This window comes from Oenanthe melanoleuca, chromosome 13, assembly GCF_029582105.1.
Source record: "Oenanthe melanoleuca isolate GR-GAL-2019-014 chromosome 13, OMel1.0, whole genome shotgun sequence".
In the NCBI taxonomy this organism is placed as follows: Eukaryota; Metazoa; Chordata; class Aves; order Passeriformes; family Muscicapidae; genus Oenanthe; species Oenanthe melanoleuca.
The window spans coordinates 8,422,380-8,447,995 of NC_079347.1; the positions used below are offsets into that span (position 1 = coordinate 8,422,380).

A 25,616-nucleotide genomic window follows, 5' to 3' on the forward strand; every position below is an offset into this window, starting at 1 on the left:
AAGAACTTCAACATGTTCAAATTAACATATGGCTGGGATACACTTCAGACATGTATGAAACATAGGGGCAAATCCCCAACTAGTGGTAGTAAAAACTGCTTTTCCTGAAGCCCTGCTACACAACAGAGAACCTGGTCATCTTATTTCATCTGATGCTGCATTCTCTCCCTCAAGTGTTTTCCAGAGCTCCTAATGTCTCAGGGACTTAAGAGCCTTCCATGTTCTGGGAATTCCTTCACTGTGGGCAGTGGTGGTCAGCTATGAATGGCCCCATATGCCCTGTGATATCATTGCCATGTTACCAACAGGTCATGGGATGGTTGCATCACCATTACAATGCACAAAAAAACACCTGGGACTTTTGGATGCAATGTTTCATAGATGCATCTCCCCAGTCACAGAAAACATGGCATGAGTCTCATGCTGGGTAGACTCTACCATTCAGAAAGAAGAGCAGTGATCTGGATTTAGGACAGCCTTCACAAAGCCAAGCTGTGCTGCAGGCTGCCTTCAGACCTGTTCACATCTCACTGCTCCGGTGGGGAACATCTGAGGGAGCACCTTGACTCAGGATGTGCAGTGGTGAGTTTTACAGGCTCTGCACTTGGGCACAATTCTTCTCTGGGTGCTGAGTATCAGGTGCAATGCTGGTGTTGACATTGCATGAAAAAGAAGCTAAGCACAGCAAGGCACAAATAGGAGAGGGCTTTAAAAATTATGGAAGAGGTGGAGGGATGAACTGTACATCAACACACCTTGAATGTCAATAAAACAGGTCTTTAAAAGGTCCAAGGACCTTGCAGCTCCCATCTCAGAAGTTGTGCTCTGTGCCACACCAAGACTCCCTTGCCAAGGGGGCTGTTCTCCCGTGCTGCAGTTCTAAAGTGAGCCTGACTTTAGTGAGAAGAGCAATGTGCTGACCTCCACGAGCCTGCCATGGCTCTGCCTGCTGGGATTCCATCCGAGCACTGAAGCCTTCACAAGGACTGGGAGCCTCCTTCAGGCTGAATCCAGCCTTCAGAAAGCAAAATCCAAATGCAAGCAAGCCTGCTGCCAGTCCAAGAGAAGGCAAAGGTGTAGATTTGAAGGTGGCTAAATATTTTCCCTTTTCAACTCTATCGGTATTTTGGTCAGAGCCTGACTTTGGTTGCATTTAAAGCAAATGGGAACATGTGAGTGTAGATCCAGAAAGAATCTGACACTAGGTAAATCATAATTATTCTGTCTTCTAAAGCAGAATGCAGGTTACTTAGCACACTGATGCCTGAACCATCTGTGAAAAATTAGTTAACTAATTTGGCTAATGAGCCAAAATACATTGCAGCTTCTACGTGGGTACAAGGTGTTAACAAAGTAAATGTATTGCTGTTTCCCTGAGCACATTATCAGCAATATGATTTTAGGGGCCATGTGCTAAACATTATGTGTTTTCTTTCCTAGGAAGCTTCATTTTGGTTAATTGTCTCTCCAGCTCCCAGGGAGAACACAGAACAGGCTGTACTTCATCTTGACTGTATTTTGTTGGAAGGCTGAAAAGTCTGGGGTCCTGAGTGAAGGTGGGTTTTTAACAGGGAACATTTTGTGTTTACTCACAGACTCTAGGAAAGCTGACTTCTGTTTTATGGAACGGTAATGTCAATCTGGCTGCTCTGAAGAACTTGCTCTCACAGACTGCCATCTCAAAAAGCACTCTAGTCCCTGAGTCCAGACCTGCAGGGAATTTCTTGGGTTTTCTTTACCCTTTTTTGGATAATTTGGCTTTTTTCCCTCTTTATGATCACTTGTCCAGCAGTCTCCTGCTGGGTGAATGGGTGTGTTTTTCAGCTGGGTGACTATTTCATGTCAGGCAGGCATTGAAAGGTGAAATTTCTGCCCTTCCATTACTGCTCTTCTCAGACATGCCTAAATGCAACTAAATTTTAACATCTGGATGCCAAAAGATATTCAAAGCCAGATTCACCTAGGAGGAAGAAGTAATTTCTTTTAGCAGTCCAAGAGACCAAACCAATCTTCTGAAAGGGCTGTTTGCACCTACTACCACATGTAGAATTATTTCTAGATTATCAGCCTTGTTTTCATTCATCTGTGGCACTATCTTGGCACTGTTTGCCCATGTAGAGGCAAGAAAAATACATGGTGAAAGCTCCTGTAGTTTCTCTCTAGGATTCTTTCCTAACCAGCAATCCTAATTGCAGGAAAACTGGTCTAGCTACAATGCCCAGCCTCTAAAACACAGCTGATACAAGACAGACCTGGGTCAGAGACCTCCTGCAATCCTGGCTCAGAGCTTTTACTCTGTGGATGGAAGTGAGTGAGGATGGAGACTGTGAGAGACAGGATGACCGTGCAGGACAGACACCTCATGAACGTCACCTTGCTCAGGGCAACCTCTCACGTGCAGGACCCCAGGGGGAAAACAGACACTACAGGAGGACTGTAGGGAGCTACTGAGATTAAAACAATTAAAACAACAGGAACAAAACAGACACAATGGGACAAAAAATCGACAGGAACTGTTCCAAAGAAACACCATAGGATGGAAAATCAAGCATTCCTCCTTTGCCATTAGGCCCATAAGAAATTTGTTCTACATGCAGCCAGGATGAAAAAGAGGAAACAGAAAGAAATGTTAGAAATTTTTGGAGACATGCCTAGCAGAGGGATGTTTGAAGTTGCAAAAGTAAAATGATTGATGTGATTTTCTTTCTTGTGGTTTATTTTTCTTAGAAGTATGAAAAATGGCTCTTTCACATGCCAAAAATTACAAGACAGGTAGGATGTTCCTGTTTGTTTGTTTTTATAATATCAAAATTAGGATCCAAGATTGATGTTTAAATAAACAATTAATGAAACAGAATTAACCCTGTATCCTAATTTCCATATTTGCAAGACTGAAAACAAACACTGAAAGTGTTCATCAGAAAGCATCCCAAAGCAGTGAGAATATGTCCACCTTCAGCTGGAGGAACCTGAGTCATTTCAGAGCCTGAACTGCACTGGATGCAAGAATTGCCTTCTGGACCACATGCACTGGTGGTGCAGGCTGTCACCTGCAGGGGGTCACATCAGCTGCTCTAAAGATGCTGCTGATACAGGCAGTGCTGAGCTGACCTAAGAACTGTAGTAATCAAAATCCTTGGGTCCTGTCTATTACTGGTTCCTACACTTTTGAGTCTTTTGGCTTGGGAACTGTGTGACCATACAGATCCTTTAGCAAATGGTCATCTGGTAATAATCTGCTTTCTAGAAATCCAGAGATCATGGATTAAATGTCTCTGAGTTGGGTTATGTTAGCAAACAACTATAAGGCCACATATACACTTCTGGTCAATATGCTTTCATTAATAAATAAATCAGTAATTAATTAAATACATTGGAGTATCATTCTGATTACTTAACACTACATATCCTGAGATCTAATGGTTTGATAATCTAATGGTTTGGTTTGGTAATCTAATGGTTTGGTTTGGTAATCTAATGGTTTACTGAACCATTGCAACTCATGTTCCTCATGACTGTAATGTGAGGAATTGACATGGCTGCTGCCCAAAGGAACCACACTTCTGACACGCCCAAGATCACAACACCAGTCTGTGGACTGTGGCAATGCTGTTCTGAGCAGGTCAGTTTTTGTGATGGATGCTCACATCCAGGAGTGCAGCTGTATGCAGTGCCCAGGCTCTGCTATTAACTCAGGCCTGGGTTTGTACTCTTAAAAGTTCTTCTTTTTAAAGGAAGGTCTCTGAAGATACTTCACAGGCCAGTAGGCAGAGGCATGTGGCAGCTGCAGGTGTGGGCTCAGGAATGCAGTGTTTGTACTCCTTTGGGCTTGCTATAAATTGGTGCTTGCTGGGATCTGAATTGACTCAGGGAATGAAAATTAAAGCCCTTTTCAGGGCTTTGCAAGATGGACTTCCCACCTCTTCCAACCAGCATTTCATGTTTTAGGAAACACCAAAATGCTTTCCCCATGAGAACTCCCTCTGCAAGCATGGATCCAAGCCAGGGTAATCCCATACTCTGCAAAGCTGTGCAGTTCACATGGCACAGGATGAGCGTCCCTTCTGGATAAAGCTCTGTGAAACCAATGGTTACACCACAGCAGCCCCCTGCCATCACCTCATACAGCAGACACATTCATAGCACGTGGACCAGCCAGGATCCAGCTTCCAAATGCAGGGCTTGAAGAATTAGACACTTTGCTGCTCAGTGGGAGCCGGGCATTTTTACTTCCCAGCACATCCCACTGAGTGAGGGTCACACCCCTTTTCCTCCACCTCCCCCAGCTCCTTGCCCCAAGCTGTCGTGACTGAGATGGCAATGGAGGTTGAACTGTGTGCATACATCGCTTTGCTGGGTGGCTTGGCAGAAGGAAGCAAACCCAAGCTGCTTACCTGAGCGCAGAGCCCTTGGGCGTTGCAATACCATAGCCTTTGGAGTCCAAGTTACCTCCCACCTTCATGGTGTCGCAGGGCTTCCTCTGCTCGATGTACTCGTTCATGGTGGACTCCAGCAGGTACGCGTACTTGCCCTTGGACTTCCTCACCCGGATCATCCCCTCTTCCGTCGTCCTCACAAAAACGGAGGGCTCGGCTGACTTCATGTACGTCCACATCTTCTCAAACACTGCTATTTTGGAGCGCTGCGAGGGACGGCAGAAACCCAACAGCAGTTAAGTTTGGGTGCCCCCTGAGATTCCCAGCTTGGGCTGGACACACAGCCACGCATCAAGGGCCAAGGAAGCCAAAAGGGGTAACAGCATGTTACCGTTCTGCACAGGGCCCACATCAATCCCTGATTTTCTGGCCCATATTTGTGTACAGAGTGATTTTGCAGATCAAACCAATGGTAAACCAAGCTGGAAATCTGGACATGGTTTTGTTTGGAGTTGCTCAGAGAGAACTGCAGAGAAGCTCCTCAGCAACATGGGGAAGCACACGGATATTCCATATTTGTGTTCACAAGTACAGAATATCACGTGCACTGGAGTCACTGCCAATCTTCTGGCAGGCTGTAACACGGTGAGGGGAAGCAAGTGAAAAAAAAAAACAGACCTGAGGTGAGAACGAGAGAGGACGGACCTGGAGGACTTGTCAAACAAGAAGCTACGAAAAATTCGCATTAAATTTTTTGCATTAAATTTTCCTGTTTACCCTAAAAAATTCCTTAGTGGAGCCAGCTTCCAGGGTGCCATAGGCGATTTCTGTCTGCTTGGCCAGGTCCTCTGCGCTCTCGATGGGAGACACCATCCTCTCCACGGTGAGGAAGGCAGCCAGGTTAGCTGTGTAGGAGGATATGATGATCAAGGTGAAGAACCACCAGACGCCGCCGACTATGCGGCCGGAGAGAGACCTGGGCACAGAGAGCAGAGTCAGACAGGAGCAGGGCGAAGGTCTGAAAGTGCAGCTTCCATCATTTCCATGGCCATTTACCCAAAGTCACGCTCTCCAGCCGCTTCCAAGGAAGCCAGAACTCTGTATCAGTTCCTAATTTACTCTTAAAGGTGTTGATGTAATTAGAGTGGGGATAAAAAAATTCACAGTGAAAAAAAGAATTAGCAATAAACAGAGAAAATTTGCTTTGATTTTCAATTCCTTTCAGAGTGCAATATTAATAATAAGACATGGAGATAATCATGAGGAAGTTTAGCTGGGCAGGGGGCAATGCCCATCAGTGATGCCCCTGTCAAGGTCTCTGTTGCACCATGTACTCCTGGCAGGAAGGAGCACCAGCATGGAACCAGACCAGACACACAGCCCAGCTGTCATCTCTTGGTGAGCTCCTCCATCACCTGAAGTTTAAAAAAACAACCCCTGTGTTTTTCTGCAAGACATATTGAAGCTCAGAGAGGAGTTATGGTCTTAATGAATAATTTCCCTACTGACATTCTCTCTTTTGCATTCAGCAGATGGTTAGACAAGATGTTCATAATAATGCTTTAAAATCTAGGTGTTTTGTACTGTCTGCAATCAAATAGCCAATTAACTGTAACCATTCAGTATCTATAAAGGCAAGTAAGTCAATCAGGCATTAATATTAAATTTTTTTCAAATAATTTTAGGAGTGGGAGATGATTTTAGAATGATGTCAGCATTCAGGCATTCTGTTTAAATTATTTATATGTTCCTTCTCTGGATGCAGAGCAGTGTCCCAGACAGAAGGGAACATACAATGCTGTTTGATAAAGCCAGACAGCCTGACTAAGGAGGAGCTGCCTTGTGAGAAACACCATTTTTTTTCTCCACAGGGGACCATGTTTCAGCATTGTCTTTCTGCTGATCTGAGTCACTCCTCAGAAATATGGTTTATGGGATGGAAACAGAGATATCCCAGTCCAGCTGAGGGCTAAAGTTAGGTGAGATAAATGTGACCATCTTGCATCCCATCTGCAGAGAACACTCAGCCTGCAGGACTGTCAGCACACACAGCTTTACCATTTGTTTCACATTTGGAGAAGGACTGGGGAGGGAGGCAGCTATAGATTCAACTCACACATCTTCAGATTGATGAGGAAGAGGAAAAAAATTAGTCTGGATGATGTGTGCTCAGGGAAGGAAGCGCTCAGAAAAGGCACAGAGGCATTAAACAAAAGGAACAAGATAATGTCAAATACAACAATCTCTGCTGATGAAGGCCACTTTGAGCTGGCAAAATCCATTTGCATGGCAAATAATCACATTCATCTCCAGCTGCAAATTGTACAGCCTTTCCTTCCTGATGAAGCTGGGATATTTCTGCTCGTTTCAATCCCTGTCAGCCGGATTCCTGCCTCCAGACCTCCACATCCTGGTGATGTTCACCACCAGCTATTCCAGGGGCTGCAGATGGCTTGTGCTTCCTAGCCTCACACCTGGCATTGACAGCATGGAAAAGGAACTTTTCCATGGGTGTTGAGTCTGGGAGGTGACAGGGAGGGCTGGGGGCAGGGGAAGAAGGGGCTGCTCTTTCCCCAGGGAGACAGAAGGATGCAGACAGGATTCATGTGCCCACCATGGGCTGGCTTCACCTGGGCTGTCCCTGCTGCTGGTGCTGGTCATTCCTCCTCTGGCATGAGGAGGGATGTGCTCACTCTCACAGACTCTGGAGGAACGTCTAGGAGGTCAGCAGCTTGCTAGGGCTGCCAGCATGGCAGGGCCCCTGTGATGTTTTGTTGGTGACACTGCTGGTGGGCAATGCTTGCCCTTGCTGCTGGATTGACTTGGAGCTGGAAGCTGTGAACCAAAACTGCTGAAATGCAAAATGCACAGCAGAGAAAACACTCAGCACACGGGATCTACAGCATTTAGCACAAGGGAGAGCTGGGTAGTGATGGGGAATCTGTGAGGACAGAGCAGTTCCATAAAGGATGTAACAGTCAGGATAAACATCACACAAGCAGCTGTGATCCCATGTGTCACCCCCACAGCCCAGGAGCAGTGAACACAGGTTGAACAGAGCAAGTTGGGTTTCTCTTGCCTGATTAGACTGAGCCAATGCCAGCTCACCATGGCAAGTGCCTGCAAAAGCAATATCTGTTACCAACTTGTTCTGCTTCTTCTGCAGAGCCAGCAGACAAACAGCAGTGCCTCCATCACAGGACACATTTGCAAAGTGCCTTTGTAATTTAGGAGATAAAGTCTGATATCTGACATTAATGACTTCAACACTAGGGAGCTAAAAGTCTGGTCAAAAACCAGTGGGACTTAGAATTATGTTTATGCTCTAGTAAGAGCTGTCACAGAGGAGTAGATACATCTTGTACTTTGAAGTCACTGTGAGGTTTTGAAAGGCTCACTCTGGAGCTAGGTACCAAAAAATGACCTTGATTTTGACTAACAGAAATGTTCTGTAGCTTGGGCCCTGGCTGAAGTTCTTTTCTCTTCACTAATGGGTGCTGTGGGGTTTAAATCCTCTTGCATGAGGACGTGTCCCTGTACCTGTTCAAGCATAACATGAAGGAATCAGCTCCCTGCTGAGTGGAAAGGAGTCAGCAACTCAGCCCCTGCACAGCTAAGGTGAGACTGAGCACCCTGGTTAGGACTAAAAGATGTGCAAAGGTTCAGATATTTGGATCTGTCTATTTGACCTCTGGATTCTTTCATGTTCATTATCATTGTAATCTTTGCAAATAGCAGGGTCTAAAAAAATTTGACTTAAATAGCCAAGGGTAGCAGTGTAAGAGACTTTCATAAATGGGTAAAATATGTAAATAGAACATACTGTGCTTTTTTCAACCTGTGTTACTTCTTCTGCACCTAGACTCTTCTTTCCTACACAATCAAAATTAAGATGATATCTTGATTTCTTCTTCTATCCCTGGCTGTGCTGTGTAAAACAACACACATATCCCCACTCTTCTCCCTGGCTTGGGATCCTGCCTGTGCCCACCAGAACTGCCAAGAACAGGATGCTCCTTTCCATCATTACCCTTGCAGGAGGAGAGAGTAGTAAATGCTCTGCCCTCGTTATCCACAGTACAAAATCAACTTAAAATTAGAGCTGGCTGAGAACCAAGATTTCAGGACCGTGGAAAACTCTGAAATTGTAAATAAAACCTTAATATTCTCATTTGGAATGCAAAGATAACGGTTGCAAATGTCCTCTAAAAGTAGCACTCTGAAAATGGTTGTTTTGGGTCTGTTCAAGCTTTGCCTTTTGCTATTACTTATAGTTTAATTTCTGAGAGGCTAAATGATATAATTTTAACATGGTAAACAATTTTGTTTCTGCTTTCTCTTTTACAAATAATTTTCTTTCAGCTTTTATAGTACATTATATCCTTACCTAGTGCAAATATAATTTAAAATATAAATCTAAAATGTGCTGTTTTAAATCTGCCCAATAAAAATGCTGCATATGGCCAAGCTGGAGGTAATAAGTTTGATATTTTTGATTTACATGACTTTTTAAAAACCTTTCCTTGCAAAAGTAACTGCATTTTGCCAGCAGAACACAGAAAGGAATTGTAAGTTCCCTTTGTTCCCATGAAGAGATTTGTTCTAATGTTTTAGCCTTAGCATTGATGGATTCATACAGAAATAGAAAATCATGCATCTATAATCTCATTTCTTAAAACAAAATGCAATCCTCGATCAAACAATTTTCTCTTTGATCTTATCCCTCATGGAAGGTAGGAAAAGCCAGCAGGAGTTTGCCTCTGCTTTGCCATCTATTAGAAGAGAACAATACATTTTTGCAAAAAAATATTAACAAGATCATCAGAAAATATACAGAGCAAACCTCATCAGAAAACTGTTCAAGCACAGTTCTCTCCCACTTCTCCCTTCCCCCTCCCCAAATCCATTCCTTATGGAGAATTACACCTCAACTGACAGTGTTTTAATTAGAAGTGCAAATCTGGGATCCTGAAGCCATAGTTGCTTTGGGAGGATTTCCCAGATTTGCTGTTAAATTCAAGTCTAATAAAGGCTCACTTGCTCAACTGACATATTTGTCACTGAATGAATTTATGCAAAACTGTTGAAAGAAAAACTCTTCTGTGCTTGTGCTACTGATTGTGGGCCAAACCCACTTTTGGTCTTCTACCCACACAGAGCCTCTGATCTCCAACACTACTCCATGAATTTGATACTGATCTAGACAATTCCATGGTTCCATCTGAAATCTGACTTGGTAGTGGATTAACTGCAAATATTTTGCACCAGTTTTGCTCTTATTTTAAGCAAATTTTCAGTATTAAACTCTGTCACTGTAAAGTGCTTTGCTTTTCCTCTGTGTCACACCATCTGGTGTGGTTGGTCTCAGCACTTTACCTCTGCTCCTGACACAAACCCCAGATTTGCCCAAAAGGCAAATGAAGAAATTCAGTGTGGGGCTGTGGAGCTGGGATCAGCTCTGGGTGCATCCATCAAGTACAGGCTGCAGAGCTCTTATCCTCTTACTCTTTGCTGCACCATGGAGAGTTTTCAATGAGTTCACCACAAAATTAGAGGGATTATAATGCAAGTTTCTCTGTTCATGCATTACTAATTTTCTTGCCATATGAGTTTGCTTTTGTTTATTAATAAATCCTAGCTCCTGGTACAAGAGTCTGGAGTCCTGACTGCAGTGCTGGGTTTTGACATGCAGAGCCAGGAAAGTCCTTACAAATACAGAAGTAAGAATGCTCTCCAATGATATTCTCAATTACCTCTCCCAGAGGTACAAATTCTTTCTTCATCTTTCACAACTTTTCTACAGAGCTAAGAGCTGCATATTTGGGTTTCCTGTGGGTGCCACTAACCAGGGAGACAGGGAAAGGATGGACAGCTACTGGGAGTCCCATGCTTGCTCTGTCCTGGTTTTCTTGCTCTGGTTTCTCTTTTTTTCCCTTTTTAACAAGAATTTTAAAAATTTTGTTAAAAAGAAAAGGAACAAAAAAATAAGCTAGGACTTCTTAACTTTTGTGTTTGGGCTGGAGATCTGCTCTTGTGGTTTCAGGCAAACCCTGCCAGTCCATCTGACCTCCAAAACCAACATGCTGAAAGGAGGCAGTGTGGATTATGGAATCCCATAAATGCCTTTAAGAGGGGGTTTTGTGGATGCTCATGGTGTAAATATTGCATCAACTGAGTGTGAGCTCTGTAAATACACAGAATCTCCCAGATTCAATTGGGGGGATGTATATCAGTGAGGTGTTAATTATAAATCATGGTTTATTTACTGTTTCTTTCTGCCTAAGCTAATGGCTTTGGACAGCAGTTCACACTCCCTCTCCTACTGTTTCATCTCTTCTTTTGCAGAATATCTTGGCACTTTTTTCCCCTTCAATTTCCCTTTAATGGGCAAAACCTCATTCTAAAATGAGTTTTCCTGCTTAGTCAGAAATGCATCATGCCACTTGTGGTTCTCCAGTCATTGGGCCTTGGATTACTGCAGTGCTAAGTATAAGCATGACTGCATGGAGCAGCTTCATGCTGTTTCCCAGACATTCACTTAGCATTTTGACAGGCAAGAGGTGCCTAAGCCTAATCAGAGGACTAGCATCCAGGAGCTGGCTTTTTCTGTTCCCTGTGAAGCCCTGCTACTTTATGGGATTCTGGATAGCTTACTTCATCTTTCTAATTTAGCTCCCAGCTGTGGAAGAAGAGGATGAATCACATTTATGAACCTGTCCTGGGTGGGTGGCCTGGAGCTCTGGCCACCAGGTGGGATTCACCTCTGAGCTGCTGCTCTGCCCAATTCCCCTTCCTGAGACACTCAATCCCAGCAGGCAGAGGCAGCACCAAATGGGCCCAGCCATGCAGGGGGTGATGTGTTCTCTCCACAGCACTTTGCAGGTCGTGCCCTTCTGTCTCCTCAGCTGCCCCAAAATGATACCTGTGAATACTCAACAAACACAACTCACCTGCTCAACTAGTGGGGTGTTGGAAGCACTAGAGATGCCCAGCAAACATGGACTGACATGGGCAGCAAGCCTCTTCAGCTTCAGCAGGACCCATAAAAATACTCCAGCAGAGCAGAACTGCAGGACTGAGGTAAATCCTTCACTCGAGGGACCTGCCATCCCTGCACAGCATCCCTGGCTGCTGAAAGGAGATGTTTAACCCTAAAAATGCAGGATAATACACTCAGCTCTTCTAGAGGGCAGTGAAAAACAGGATAAATGCAAGGCCAGGGTAGAGGGATGAGGTGGAACCTTAAGAAAAAAGAAGAGTGTAGCTGAAAGGCAGAGAGGCACACTGTGCCTCTCCCTGTTGCAGACAGGGTGGTTCAAGGGATGAATGTTTAGACAGTGATTTGTTGAGAAGCACGTGGTCACTTTGGGCTGCTTGGCAGCTCCACAGAAAGGCAAAGTCCTCCCTCTTCTGCTGTTTTGCTAACTATCGTTACAAGGAATAAAACCCCAACTCTTGTCATGCCTTTGAGCAAAAATTTCACAGTAAAAAAAGCTCTTCATGTATTTTTCTCACTCTGATGACATTTGTTCACTTTGCTGAGAAAAATTCGCAAGGTGACAAGCATAAAATTTTGTCAGAAGCAGTTGCTGGAGAGCCCCAGGAGATTCATTATTCAGGAACTTCCTCAACCTCAGGTGGCCCCAAATTTAACAGCACTCATCCTTCTTTTTGAACAACAGCCTATTGTGCCAATGTCCTTTACTGAGTTGCTGGATTCCATATGGTCTCCCACAGTCTCTTCTTCAAAGTCTACTTGATGAAAAAGCTTTTTTTCTCCCCAAAGATTTAATATGTTTTGGATTATATGCCATCAGTTCTTCCTTTTTCCAAGATCCTCTTTAGCCATCTACATTTGCTCAAACAAGAGCTCCATTTCTGAGACTTCTGGGCAATAACTCTACAATAACCTAGTTCAGACTTCTTCCAAGGTATTTTGCCTTGGTTCATTTTGCTTTGTTTTTCTTCTGTCTTTTATCAGATTTCCTAATCTGATGAGAGAAAAACTTTGCTCTGGAAGGAGAATATTTCCTGCACTGGAAGATATTCAGTCTGGCAATATCTCCAAAAGTTCCCTTCATTTTCTCTCTCATTTCTAATTTAAAATGTGATTCCTCACCAGACTGTATAAGTTGGATTTTCTCTAGTTTCAGTTTTGAGCCTTTCTTTTTTATATGGGGACATAATATATCTCATAGCAATGGTGAGGAATGAATCTGCTCTCCCCAGACAGTGTTTTTAGAAGAGCTTTATGTGCACAGGTGTGCCTGTCTTTTAACATTAAAATTCCCAGACTGTAAAAGGAAAACATGTTCAGTGTTTCTGCTGCCCCTATTTCACCTGCTAAGATCCATTTGGTTATTTTTTAAACTTTTTTTTAAGGCTTCAGAAGCACTGCTGAGATGAAAAGCTGCCCCCTCCCTCTGTTTTCCTCTCTGCAGCCTGAGATTCTGCTTCTTATTGCAAGCTTCAAAAAATGATAGAAGAGAAAATTCCTCCTATGGGAGAGCATCCTGTGCACTTGGCTCATGCAGCTGGACCCTCGTGGGCTCTTCATCATGTCTCACACCTATACAAAGGGTACAAGTGCTTATTTTATTGCTTTTTCCTCTCCTCATCTCCTTCCTTTCTACTCCTCTGTTCACACACTCGCCTTCTATTACTCCTCATCAGACTGAGTTGGGAGAATTCATTAGTGTATAAAACATGCTTTGAAGTTGTCCAAATAACGGTGATGTAACACTTTTGCAGTTCTATAGACTCTTTTATCTGAAGATCAAAGTAGTAAGTTATGATTACCATGATTGGATTATTGCTGCTTAGCCTTTGGATCTGAGGGTAAGCAGCAACTCTTCTGGGTAGGCACTAATCAGAATTACTGCATGATTTTATTAAATAGATTGAATGCCATCAAGTGTGGTGCTGCTGTTTAAGGAAAGGGCTGAGTGCACGAGCTGTGTGCCCTTTCCTGCCATCTGAGCATATGAATCAGCTGCTCTCCAGCTGCTCCTTTGACCCATGTGAAAATGGAAGGAAGACCAAGACAGCCTGAAGGACTTCAGAGGTGACACCACACTGCAACTCCAGACCCTGCCCAAGCTCACCAGGATTTTTGCCCTGATTTCTTAGCAGGACCCACATCTTGCTGTTCCCAGTTACTTGGCTCTCACAATGGATAACACAGTATCTCTGTCCTATTTCCACAAATTTGTCTCTACCTGCTCTCCATCTTGGGGTGTTACAATGGGCATTGCTCAGTGAACAAATGCACTCCTGAATTTTTCATGGAAAGGGGGTATGGTGCTTCCCTGCTTACAACGACAAGTAGTTGGGATGAAATCTGAGACTAAAGCAGAATAGGTCTAATAAATGCCAAATTCCATTGCAATAAAGACAGAGCTCAGCCTCCCAGTGGAAGGTGAGCTGTGGGGGGACACCAGGAAGAGGAGCTGTGGATGCTTTTTCTGAGCCAGAGAAATTTTGAATCAAGAGTTCAAAGCTCATTCAAATGTGTATCCAGTGAGTGTACACATGATATCTCAGTGCTGATAAAAGCAATGTACAGCATATGGAAGAGTTTTTTAAGTGGGGCTTCCCTGTGAAAACATGCTCAGGGCTTCCCATCTTAGCTACAATATTTTTTTGGAGTGCCAACATTAAAGCAGTGTGTGACAGGCAGCCTTGCAGAGGACACCACCTGAGGGAGGTGGAAGCTGTTCAGCTCCTCACAACCCTTATTCTCTGACAGAAGCACTTGGCAGTCAACATAACTATTAGAGACACACAACCAGGCAGACCCCAGCTGAGCCCACTGCTCAGGAATAACTCCTTAACCAGAGGAAAGGGAATGGAGAAAACCTGCTCCTCTTACTGACTGAAAATCACTCTGAGTACAGCATAACAGGGGGGTCCCTGGAGGCTCAGAGAGTCTCCTGCTGCAGTCAGGGAGGAGGCTGTGAGTGTCAGCCCTGTGAATCTTAGTGCTCCTCACCATCCTGAGTCAGTGCCCAGCGTGAGAAACACAAACAGCACCTTCCAGTTCCATCTCAGAGAACACAGAATGGTGTGGGTTGAAAGGGATTTAAAGTTCATTTCATTCCAACCCTCTGCCATGGGACACCTTCCACAGGTTTCTCCAAGCCCCATCCAGCCTGACCTTGAACATTTCCAGGGATGGGGCAGCCACAGCTTCTCTGGGCACCCTGTGCCAGGGCCTCAGCATCCTCACAGGGAAGAATTTCTTCCTAATATCTATTACACGTCTACCCTCTTTCAGATAAAACTTCCCAAGATATTAAAAAAAATGGGAAATGCACTTTCCCCCTGCTATTTTCAACTTGGTTTTCAACAAAAAACATGAGAAACATTCATCTGGTTCTAAGGAAAGAAATTGCAAAAGTATTTTTAGACTAATATATCTGCTTTTAGATGAAGTGTTTGATGACTTATTTTAAACACAGCTGGTGGAATGATTAGTGAATCTGCCACTCAATGGGAGGAGTTTCAGCAAATTTCTTGCTGTCCCTCAGCAACCTCAATGCTGGAGGCCCAAAGTCAGAGCTGTGGGAGAGTGATTAGATATGCCTGACAGGGAAAGCATCCTGAGAAAGCAGCTCACAGGTCAGTGGAGGAAGCATTCATCACCTCTGCAGCATTTAAACATTTTCAGATGGCAGAGCATGCAAATTTGAAAGACTAATTTTTCCTTTACAGAAGAATTTGCATCTCTCCAACAATGCTTTCTCAGTTGGTTATTTCCTCCTTCTCAGTCCTCTGTATCCTTCAGCATTTTCCAAAATGAAAAAAAAAAAAAAAAAAAAAAAAGGATAGCAAGGATGATTATTTTGAAAGAATTTCCATTTTCCCCTGGCTGCCACGCTCTGGTTGCCATGGAAGTGCGCAGACTCCAAAGGGATAGTTTAGTTGGATATTGTGCAATTTGTCAAGCTGTTCCTCTGGTGAGTCACTTTCCCTGGTTAAGTACATTTTAGAAATAAGTGTGGTCATCAGTTCCTGGTGATTTGCAAGTGCTGCTGTTACCCTGTGACCTGAATTTGCTCTCCCTGGACATAATTAACTCTGCCAGGTAGAGATAATTGCAACATCATTTGATGCACTTTTATAAGGCAAAGAGACTTTTCCAGAAGTCAAAGTCCTGATTTTCTTACTTCTATTCTCAAAGAAAGTCAGCTCACCAGTTCAAGCAAACCACCAAATAAATGAACCTGAGCTTTGTCCCCACAGAATCATTAAGGTGGGATCATCAAGTCCAACCATTACCACAGCACTGCCATTAAAATTCACCATTAAACATGTCCCCAAGTGCCACATGCACACACATTTTGAACACTTCCAGGGATGGCAATTCCACCACTTCCACCACTGGGCAGCCTGTTCCAATGCCTGACCATCATTCCAGTGAAGAAATTTTTCCTAAACTCTAATTTAAAACTCCCTTGGTGCAATTTGAGGCCATTTCCAAGGCAGATGCTTGGAGTGCCAGAGAAGACACTTACTGAAATCAAGAAGAGTCATCAGATAAATACCCCTGCTCAGCCTTCTTTTCAGGAAGGAATTAAATTCCTTTTGATTGCTAAATGCAGCTGGTTCTAATTTCTCTAATGTGAAATTTTTAGCAAAATAAGTAAGTACCCTGCAAATGTAAGTTTACAAAGGATGGAACAGAAATAATTTCCTTGAAAAAAATCCAAATCAAACCTCTCACTAAAAAAAAAAAAAAAATCAAACAAAAAACAAACCAAAAACTCCCACAACATTTTTTTTTTGTTCTAATCAATTTCTGATTTAGATTTTGCTCAAAACTGGATAAAACCTTTTAGTATGGGGAAGATCTTAATGAAATTTAAAAGTGCTGCTGTATTTCAAATTCTGAAGCCTCCTGTGACTTTTTTAAATTGGGCTAAAAAGAAATGTAAACAAACAGGAAAAAGAGCAGAGGAAACTGCTCAGCATTAATTACAGGTACATAGTAAATACGTTGTTTGCTCTTCCCCAGACAAACTGGGATGCAGCAGAGAGACAGAGGAGTGCATTGAGCACGAGCACACTGTATGGATCAGCCAGAGCATTGTTTCCATGTCACAAAAAACAAATAACGATGTCCACAAGATGCATATAAATAATAGATTGTATCTATTGACTGGAGAGCAGCCAGCATCTATCTCTCTCCTTCCTGCCTGGGAGTGCAGTCATTCATCATCTCTGCCAGCAAACCTCCCTGCTCAGCACACCCAGCCCCAGCCAGGGGTCCCTGCTTGGCACAATCCACTGCACCCACAAAGCCTGGCTCTGGACTCTTTATCCTGTTAACACTTTGTCCCTGTTAACTCTTCACCCCTCTTCACTCTTTATCCTGTTAATTCTTTATCCTGTTCACTCTTTGTCCCTGTTAACTCTTTACCCTGCTCACCTATATCCCTGTTAACTCTTTACCCCTATTAACTCTTTACCCCTCTTCACTCTTTACCCCTGTTCACTCTATATCCCTGTTAACTCTTTATCCCTGTTCACTCTTTACCCCTGTTCACTCTATATCCCTGTTAACTCTTTACCCCTCTTCACTCTTTACCCCTGTTCACTCTTTAATCTGCTCACTCTATATCCCTGTTAACTCTTTGTCCCTGTTAACTCTATATCCCTGTTAACTCTTTACCCCTATTAACTCTTTACCCCTCTTCACTCTTTACCCCTGTTCACTCTATATCCCTGTTAACTCTTTATCCCTGTTCACTCTTTACCCCTGTTCACTCTTTACTCTGCTCACTCTATATCCCTGTTAACTCTTTGTCCCTGTTAACTCTATATCCCTGTTAACTCTTTACCCCAAGGCAGCTGGAGGGTGGATTGTACCTCGTGCTACGTCTCCTTGCACACATTAATCCCCACAGTCTGTAGGGATAACAGATCACTGGTGGGACCTGAGCACTCCCCAGCACAGATCCTGCCTTGCCCAGAGGGGCACAGAGGCTCTCCCTGCCCATGCAGCCCTGCTGATGCTCCCCAAACATCCCCTGTCCAGCCTGGCTCTCTCTCAGACACAGATGGGATGAAAGCTTCATCCACGCTCCCAGCACAGGCTGACCACGACATCTCCAGCTCTGTTCTCAATTACCATGTGATTTCAAGCTGTGTTTCCAGGTGTTGATGCCTTGGGTTTTAGCGTTTGTATTTTTCAGAATCTCTGCTGCTTAGTGTGTAACTCTGAAACTTCATCTTAGGTGTTAGTAAGGTCTTCACAGAGTAATCAGAAAAAAACAATTCCTTCCCAGCTAGAGAATTAAGGACAACTGGTACCCAAAAAACATAAACAACAGTGAGGGAAAGGGGGAAAGCCAGGGGGCTGAGACTTTATAGCTGGGGCTGTGGTTGGATAATTGACCCCAAGATGGACCAAAACTTATAAAAGTGTAAAAACTCGTGACTGGGATCCATCTTGGATTTGATTTGGGTGCAGCCCCAGCCAGGCTCTTGCACTGTCCAAGGTGAATCCTTTCAATAAATACCTATTTTATCCCTTTTCCTCTGTCTAGTCTCTGTTCCAGGTCAGCCTTTCCAGACAACAGTATCACAATATGATACCCTAGTGTGCCATGACATGAGTAAGCATTTCTCTTCTACTCACAGTAAATTTTGATCTGAATTCAAAATATGTATACTTTTTGTTTCAACAATAAAGAAGTTCCAAGAAGTTGGGCCAATTTTTGGAGATCTTTCTTTAATTTTCCTCTGGCACGGCACTAAGGATGTTTGCATTCACCAGGTGATATTGTATGATATTTATCCACCTGTCAAACCTGAGATGGGACAAGATTCCTACAGTCAACTCACCTGAGAGTGACTGTCTATTCTATCCCATGCTATTTTCAAGTGAAGAATAAATGTCTTTCTGGAAGATCTGTTTTAACTAAATGCACTTCACTTTAGTCAAACATAAATTTTCTGAGGCACAGGAAGAGTAACTGGATTAAATTTAATAGTCTCCAATATACAAGAAGTCTCTTTTGAGCTCAAACTATATGAAGCAACACATTTTGTGATAACAAAAAATAGAGGATCAAGATAGGAAGCTGACAAGAGATGCTATTTTTCTCCGTGTTTTTCCATCCTTTTCACAACAGTCAAATTATTTATTTTGCAGAAAATGATGGAGAAGATGAAAAATTCTGATGCCTTGTTTTGCTGCAGAGGCAGCTGGGAATCCCCAGCATCCCCCCAGTCTCTTTCAAAGGCCTCAGGTCCATCCTGAGTGAGGAATGGCAGCAATGTGCTGGACTTTAGCAAGGTCCTGCTCCCCACAGCTGCTACACACTGCGGTTATTTTGAGCTCTGAAGACAATTTATCAAATTACTGTTCTGAAAATGGTACAATGTGAGTCACATTTACTCCACATTTTTCTTTCCACGGGCTCTCGCTATTGGCTGCGGGTTATTTATTACCCCTGATGCCTGCTCTGAGGAGCTCCTTTCTGGGTCTGTATTTCACGTTTAATGAGTGCTTTTGCAATTTCATGACCGTTTTCTGAAGCTAAGGTGGCACTTTGCAAAGCTTAATGGTTTATGGCCCTTTTCAGACTTCACTGATTCCTGCCTGTCCTTATGGAGCTGTGCACAGCTCTGAGCTGCTGCTTCTCCCTGGCCCTGCTGGGTACCTGTTGCATTTTGGCTACAGGAGCAGTGAAAAGGATAATGCTACACAGCTCCTTGTGCAATGGAGAAGCAGAAAGAGAGCTTTATTCAAAGAAGCACTACACTTATATAGGGTAGTTCGTGCAAAACAGAATAGAAAAGGCTCGTTGGTCCAAGAAGGCAACACCTCTTTGAAAACATGCTTTCTGCAAAATATCCTGAGACTCTCACACACCTGCAAGTGCATAATCATTGTTATAATTTCTTGTCCTTGTGCAGCCTGAGAAACCCAAGGCTTCAAGGCTGCTTTTCCCCTGGTTCCCAGCAGTATCCAATGGCAGGTACCAGCCCCTGGTTTGAAAGCTTTAAGGGCAACAACAGGGGCTGTCTCACCTCAGCCAGGACAAATCAGTCCACGTGGTAGGGACTGCTCCACACCCAGTGGGGCCACTGGTCAGTGATGGTGCCAGTGGTGGACACACACTGCAGTGGGACATGCCCCAGAGCTCATATGGCTTGGTTTGAAGCCATGAATTTAATCCTTTATGGATCCTGAGGGATGGATTCCTTGCTCATGGATGTTTCAGCATCCAAAGGCACAGCACAGACTGCCACCAGCTCCAGCTGGGACTCCCCATGACTGGTTGCTGCCTGCCCTTTGTCACATTCACCCAGTTGATGCCCAGACATGAAGGCAGCAGAGCTCCAAGGATACCATCTGCAAAGAGGCAATGAGCAGGTAACCCTCAGCTCTGCTCTCTCTTGGCCATCCACAGGTCACCAAATTCACAGTGTCCTTGGTAGGTTGTCCCCATGTTCTTAAAAGCCTGTTTAAAGATCTGCATTGTAAGACTGTCCTTGAAAAGGACAACACTTTCCTTCAAAAGCAAATTTTTGTCTCTTTGGGACATTGAAGCTCCCTGGGGACTGGTCTGAGACTGAGGAATGCACATTTACAAGAGCAAGTTATTGCTGCAAACCTCACCACCTGCTGTGCTGAGTGATGTGTCTGGAGTTTTGATCTTGCTCTTTCGTTTTTAAATGATAAATACATAGTGGCATATGCACTTAAAACAAGCACGATCTGGAAAAAAAAACAAACCTCCAGACAAATTTCTCCTGCTCCTTTCCAAAACAAAACTGAAATAAACAACCCAAAACCTCTACAAAAACAAAATACACCCCTGCACTTGCTCCTTTCTGCTGGGGAGAGAATGACAGAACAGATGTATAACAGAAGCTATTTATGTTGGTTAGTGCATTACAGGGGAGATGCTGAGATAGTAGTGACAAGTTTAGAAGCAGCTACATAGGAAATATATTAGAATAGAGCAGATATCCCCACCTGCCCACAGTGTCATTCTACCAAGTGTTCATTTCTAAGTGATGTGTCACAGAAATCCTGCACCGGGTTCGTGTGAAAAATACATGTGAAATATGGAGTGTGCTCAGAGCCTTTCTGCACAACAACATCCTACAGAAATTCTCACTCTTCTGCTTCCTCCTGGCTTTCACATCACACAGAAATGTCCCTCTCCCCTTACAACCATCTCAAGGAGCTGTACTCAGAGTACAGGGAGTTATAATAATTCCCATATTTAATTTTTAAGTTTTTATCATCTTGCCAATAGTTGTAGCAGCCAGAAACTGCTCTTGTGTGGGAAAATATGGGTTTCAATGAAATTGTAATTTTCATTATCAGGATGATTAAATCAACCAACATTAAAATAACAATGATGGAACAATTCTCATTTCCCATTTCAAAGCAAAATAAAGCCACACTTTGAAATGGTGATTCAAAGCATGTTATTTAGCTAAAGCAAATTTTGTTAGCTGAATCAAACCCACTGATCTTTCCCTGACACTTTTCATTAAAGATGTTACCAAATTTGCTACTCCTCAAAGCCTCAGCTTTTCAACTCTCCCTGCTTCTCCTTGGTTCAGAAACCACCAATTGAAATGACCCCAAAGGAAGACATTCTCTTTCCTAAATAAGAATAATGATGACAAAAACAACGAGAATGAAAATCACAATAACCTGATCCTAACGCATGGGACTGGTTTACAAGACAGCAATGAAGTTGAAATTTCCTCTGCTGGGAAAACTTTCTGAATTCTCTGCCTGGCCTCCTACTAATCAATGATCAGATAATAAAACATATTCATAAAGGCTGTCACCATCAAAGTGCCCTGCAGGCTGTTATTTCCCTGCTATCACAAGCTCATTAACATTTGGATAAATTGGCATCTGATAGCCAAAAAGCTGGTGCTCCATCTTCCCTGCTGTCCCAGGGGGGCTGTGCTGAGCTGCACAGAGTTATCTCCACTTGTCAATGGAGCTGTGCCTCCTTCTCCTCCCCTGAGCTTTGATGCCACCACAGCAGGCTGGAAATGAACCTCTGCCCATTTGTCTTCACCCATAAGATGGGTATTTCTGGATGAAACTTCCTTTGAAGTGAAGGGAGACAAAGACCCCAAAAGGAAGGAAAAATTATCTAAGTAAATAACAAGTCATTCACCAAAATGTCCCTTTAGGAACACTTGGGATGTTGGGTCCTACTGAACTTTCAGACATCAGAACTATTGGCTGAAATGGGAAGCAGGATGCAACTTGGTCTTTCTCTAACCTTTTTAAAGGCTAGTAACAATTAAGCCACTCATTGTCCTCCATCATGTTTGACACAGACCATATAACCTTTCACTGGGACCTACTCTATTAATTCTCTCTATCTTGCTGAAAGTTTTTATCTTCCCTATAATGTTAGAACCATCTTATTTCTGCTGGCATCAAAATAAATGACTGACAAAATTTGATTGCAATTGGGTGGCTTTAGAAAAACTTGCTATAGTTTCTGTGAATTCCCTCAAAAGAACTCCCCAAGAAAAATTTAAATGGTATTTTCATGGTGTCAAGTTTGAGGTCCCAAGTTCACAGCTGTGAGACCTGTGAACCTTTGGATCCTTTCTGAGTCTGTAACTGATTCACAAGGCTACACTTTATTTCAGGAACGGAGGTCAAAGTAGAACCTGTTCAGCTTCAAAGCACGGAGAAAGATTAAACCAGCGAACTGGAAGAAGGCTCATTAAGGAAGGCAACCCACCTTGGAGAAATATCACATCCTTGCTGCATGAAAGCTCCTAGGGAGAACCACAGGCTGTTGAATATCCCAAACTCATTTGTCTGGTCGTTGGCTGGCTGGTTGGCCCCTCCTTCCTCGAATTCCTCAGTGTGCCACTCATAGGGGCTGAAGCGACTCACCAGGAAGAGCACAACGCTCACTCCAATGTAGGCAAAAACTATGCACATCCATATCTCGTAGGCCAAAGGATCCAGAAAGGAAAAAACTCCTGGTTTGGACTTTTGAGGTTTTTTTATCATTATTGATATACCTAAACTCATGAACGGTTTGGAAAAGTCTATAACTTCTTCTCGAACCAGGGTGATGGTTAATGGTGCCACAGCCACATCCGCCCTCTGGAAAAGGAGACAGAAAAGAGATTTGCAGACTGGGAATAAAATATATTTACTAACTGCAGCGTATGATCCTTTGATCTCTGTTTAACCTCACTATCTCAGAAGAAATCAGACAAAACCCATTTCCAAGAAAAAAGTTAAAAAGGAGAAGCCCATAATATTGGTGGATTATTTCCATTTTATCGCTACTGATTACCAGATCTGTTTTGAAATCACAGCGCTTTCTTTTTGCAGCCACCCAGCTCTTCTCATCTGATTTATCCACTGATGTCACAGTCTGATGAAGATGATTTTCTCTAAGAGAGCTTTATCATCCAGACATCAAAAGAGGCAAGGAAAGGCCAATCTCCTGAAAAAGGATGTCAGGATGTTTGCTTCCATCGGGAGCTGCTTTTTGATAGCATAACTGATGCAGGAGAAGAGGAAAAAAATGTTCCAGCAACACTGATACGCACTCTACACTAATTTTGCAATCCATCTTGAAAATGGAGAGGGAAATGCATTGAAATGGCTGGCAGCATTTAAAGGGGAGCTACCATCAGGAGAGAGATCACCCCCACTCCAACACAGTCTCACATGGACTTGGGAACTGATTCTCCCTGCATGATTTCCCTTGGAGGGAAAGGGAAATGAGACCCCTCTGTCTGAGGGATGACCTAAACATCACAGAGTATGAACTACCAGACCAAACCAGGCTTAGAAGTGTAGGGTGCAGGTGCACATCCCTGATAATGGAAATGAGTGGCTGGACAGAAAGTAATCTCATCCTTCTATTCTCCACTCATGAGCTGAGTGTTTGAAATCTTTTTCTTCTTTCATCCTGCCATTACCATGCAAATATAAAATAGAGTAAAATTTGGAGATTCTACCCATGGGAAAGTATGACCTTTCAATACTTGTTCTTCTAAAAATGTAAAGAAAAAGAATCTTGGAACTGTTGAGAGGAAACGTTTTGACATTTCCATAGGTGCAGAATGTGCTGTCTCTCCCTAAATTGAAATGTTTTACTTGGGCTGATTGTTTGAGCTGCAGTCCTCTGGAGAGCTCAGGCTGAGAGAGACCAGGACTCCTACTGCAGTTATCTGAAGCTGTAAACTGGGCCATCACTATTGACCTCCTCTGTAAAATCCTTTCAAAATTACAGAATTCACAGAATGACTAGGTTGGAAAAGACCTTCAAGATCATCGAGTCCAACCCATGCCCTAACTCAACTAGACCATGGCACCGAGTGCCACATCCAGTCCTTTTTCAAACACATCCAGGGATGGTGACTCCACCACCTCCCCAGGCAAACCATTCCACTTTCAGTGAAAAACCTTTTCCTAATATCCAACCTAATTTTCCCTTGACGCAGCTTGGGACTCCTCCCAGCTCTGGGGCTGGGAGGTGACGGCAGGCACCCAGCTGGGTGTGGAGGCTGGGCACTCACCCCGTAGACCAGCTCTCCCACCATGCCGTTCCACGTCTTGGTGTCGGGGTCCCGCGCGCCGTACTTGCCGTCGCGCACGATCTCCAGCCGGTAGTGGTAGCCCACGTGCTTGGCGATCTCGGCCGCCAGCTCCACGCAGTAGCCCTCGTACCTCTCGTTGCCCTCAAACTGGTTGGCGTTCTTCTTGAGCATCACGTACGGGTCCTCCTGGCACACACAAGAGCAGCATTGAGCCCCACTCCTCCCTGCAAAGCTCTAGCTTTGTGCTCCTGCGCCAAGGAACGCTGCCAACGCACCGTGGGATTTTTCTAGAAGGTACAAAGTCTGAAATTTTTTACTGTGGAATATTCTTTTTATTCATGCAGAATCCGTGTGCAGCTCCTGCAGTGATGGACCTGAGGGGAATGGAGTAGCTGGCAGGATTTGGGCAACAAGCCTTTCAGTGTAGTTCTGCATGGGGTGTTTAATGTGTCTGAGATGTGAATTTTTAAAGGCATGCCTGCCTGTGTGGGCACAGGGAGAACCAAATCTGCTGGACAGGAGAGAGCCTTAAAGCCTTTAACTCGGTTTGGGTATTGTGTCTTCTCTGCAGACTCCCAGAAAGCAATCAACAAACAAATTAGTAATATTTCACGTTTCTGCAGGGTAAGTGTATACAATGACACAATACATTGTGGGGTACCTATTATTCCTCCATGATTATAGTGGAGATTTCTTTTTAAAGCAATGATTCAGCCTCTCTGAACAAAACAGCTTATCCTTCCCAAAACTGCAGCCCCCATTCTGTGGGATAAATACCAAGCACAGGTACAATCTTCCTAATTTACCTGTGTTGATGCCTCTGCTATCTTGTCATAATCTTTTGTATTTTCTACACTTAAGCATGGGAGCTCTTTAATACCTATTTAATTACCCACAGCAATTTGCAGATACCTTTATGGAGCCAGCAGGAAACAGTAAGTGCTATTATTATTATTATTGTTGTTGTTATTATTATTATTGCTATTGCAAAAATGATAAAATACAAAGAAAGGCACACGAGTGGGAAGAGGGAGCCTGCACATCAGGGAGATGGGGAGAGGGAGAGCTGGGATGGAAGTCATGGCACTTACTAGGATAGTTGTGACTATGTAGGTCCTGTTCTGCAGGCTTGTAGACTCATTGCCACTCTGAGTATCTACAGCTATTGGGACCAGCTTCTCATCTTCATTCCAATAACCAATCTGCCCAATACAAAACCAGGATTAATATGTCTTTAGAATATTAACCAAGACACAGTAACAGGGTCATCCAAGCCAGATCAGCCTTCTCTGCTTGTTCATACCAGAGATCTCCACTTTCCCAGTGTGACTTCCAAAAATTACTCTAATGCTGAGCTTGCCTGCTGCAGGTGCAGGTGCTAGAGGGTGATGAAAAATTATCCTGCAGCTGAAAGTTTGCATGCATATACTACTGACTCTTGGGACATCTTGAGACAACAGGACAAAAATTCAAGTCAAAACTGCCCCCCCTTCCCCAGTCCCACACCCGTGTCAAAAAGTTTGGGGTTATGAATAAACTGAACACTTGCAAAGGGAAGAACTCAAAGGTTAAATTCTGCTAGATGATAATCAGGAATTTGGGCAGCTCCATCACTCCTTGCAGGTAAAGCAGAGTGCCAGCAAACATCTCTAGGAAAATCGTGGTTGA

At 43.6% G+C, this 25,616-nt stretch overlaps 1 protein-coding gene across 3 annotated transcripts in view; it reads right to left on the bottom strand.

Moving 5' to 3' along the window:
• Positions 1 to 25,616, bottom strand: part of GRIA1 (glutamate ionotropic receptor AMPA type subunit 1) — a 121,215-nt gene that overhangs the window by 13,871 nt on the left and 81,728 nt on the right. For all 3 annotated transcript variants that reach the window (XM_056502603.1, XM_056502604.1, XM_056502602.1), the window contains exons 9-13: positions 25,040 to 25,150; positions 23,928 to 24,134; positions 22,124 to 22,497; positions 5,154 to 5,352; positions 4,395 to 4,642 (exon numbers count right to left, since the gene is read on the bottom strand). In XM_056502603.1, coding sequence (XP_056358578.1) covers positions 4,395 to 4,642; positions 5,154 to 5,352; positions 22,124 to 22,497; positions 23,928 to 24,134; positions 25,040 to 25,150 — 1,139 coding nt within the window. The remainder of the gene's footprint in view (positions 1 to 4,394; positions 4,643 to 5,153; positions 5,353 to 22,123; positions 22,498 to 23,927; positions 24,135 to 25,039; positions 25,151 to 25,616) is intronic.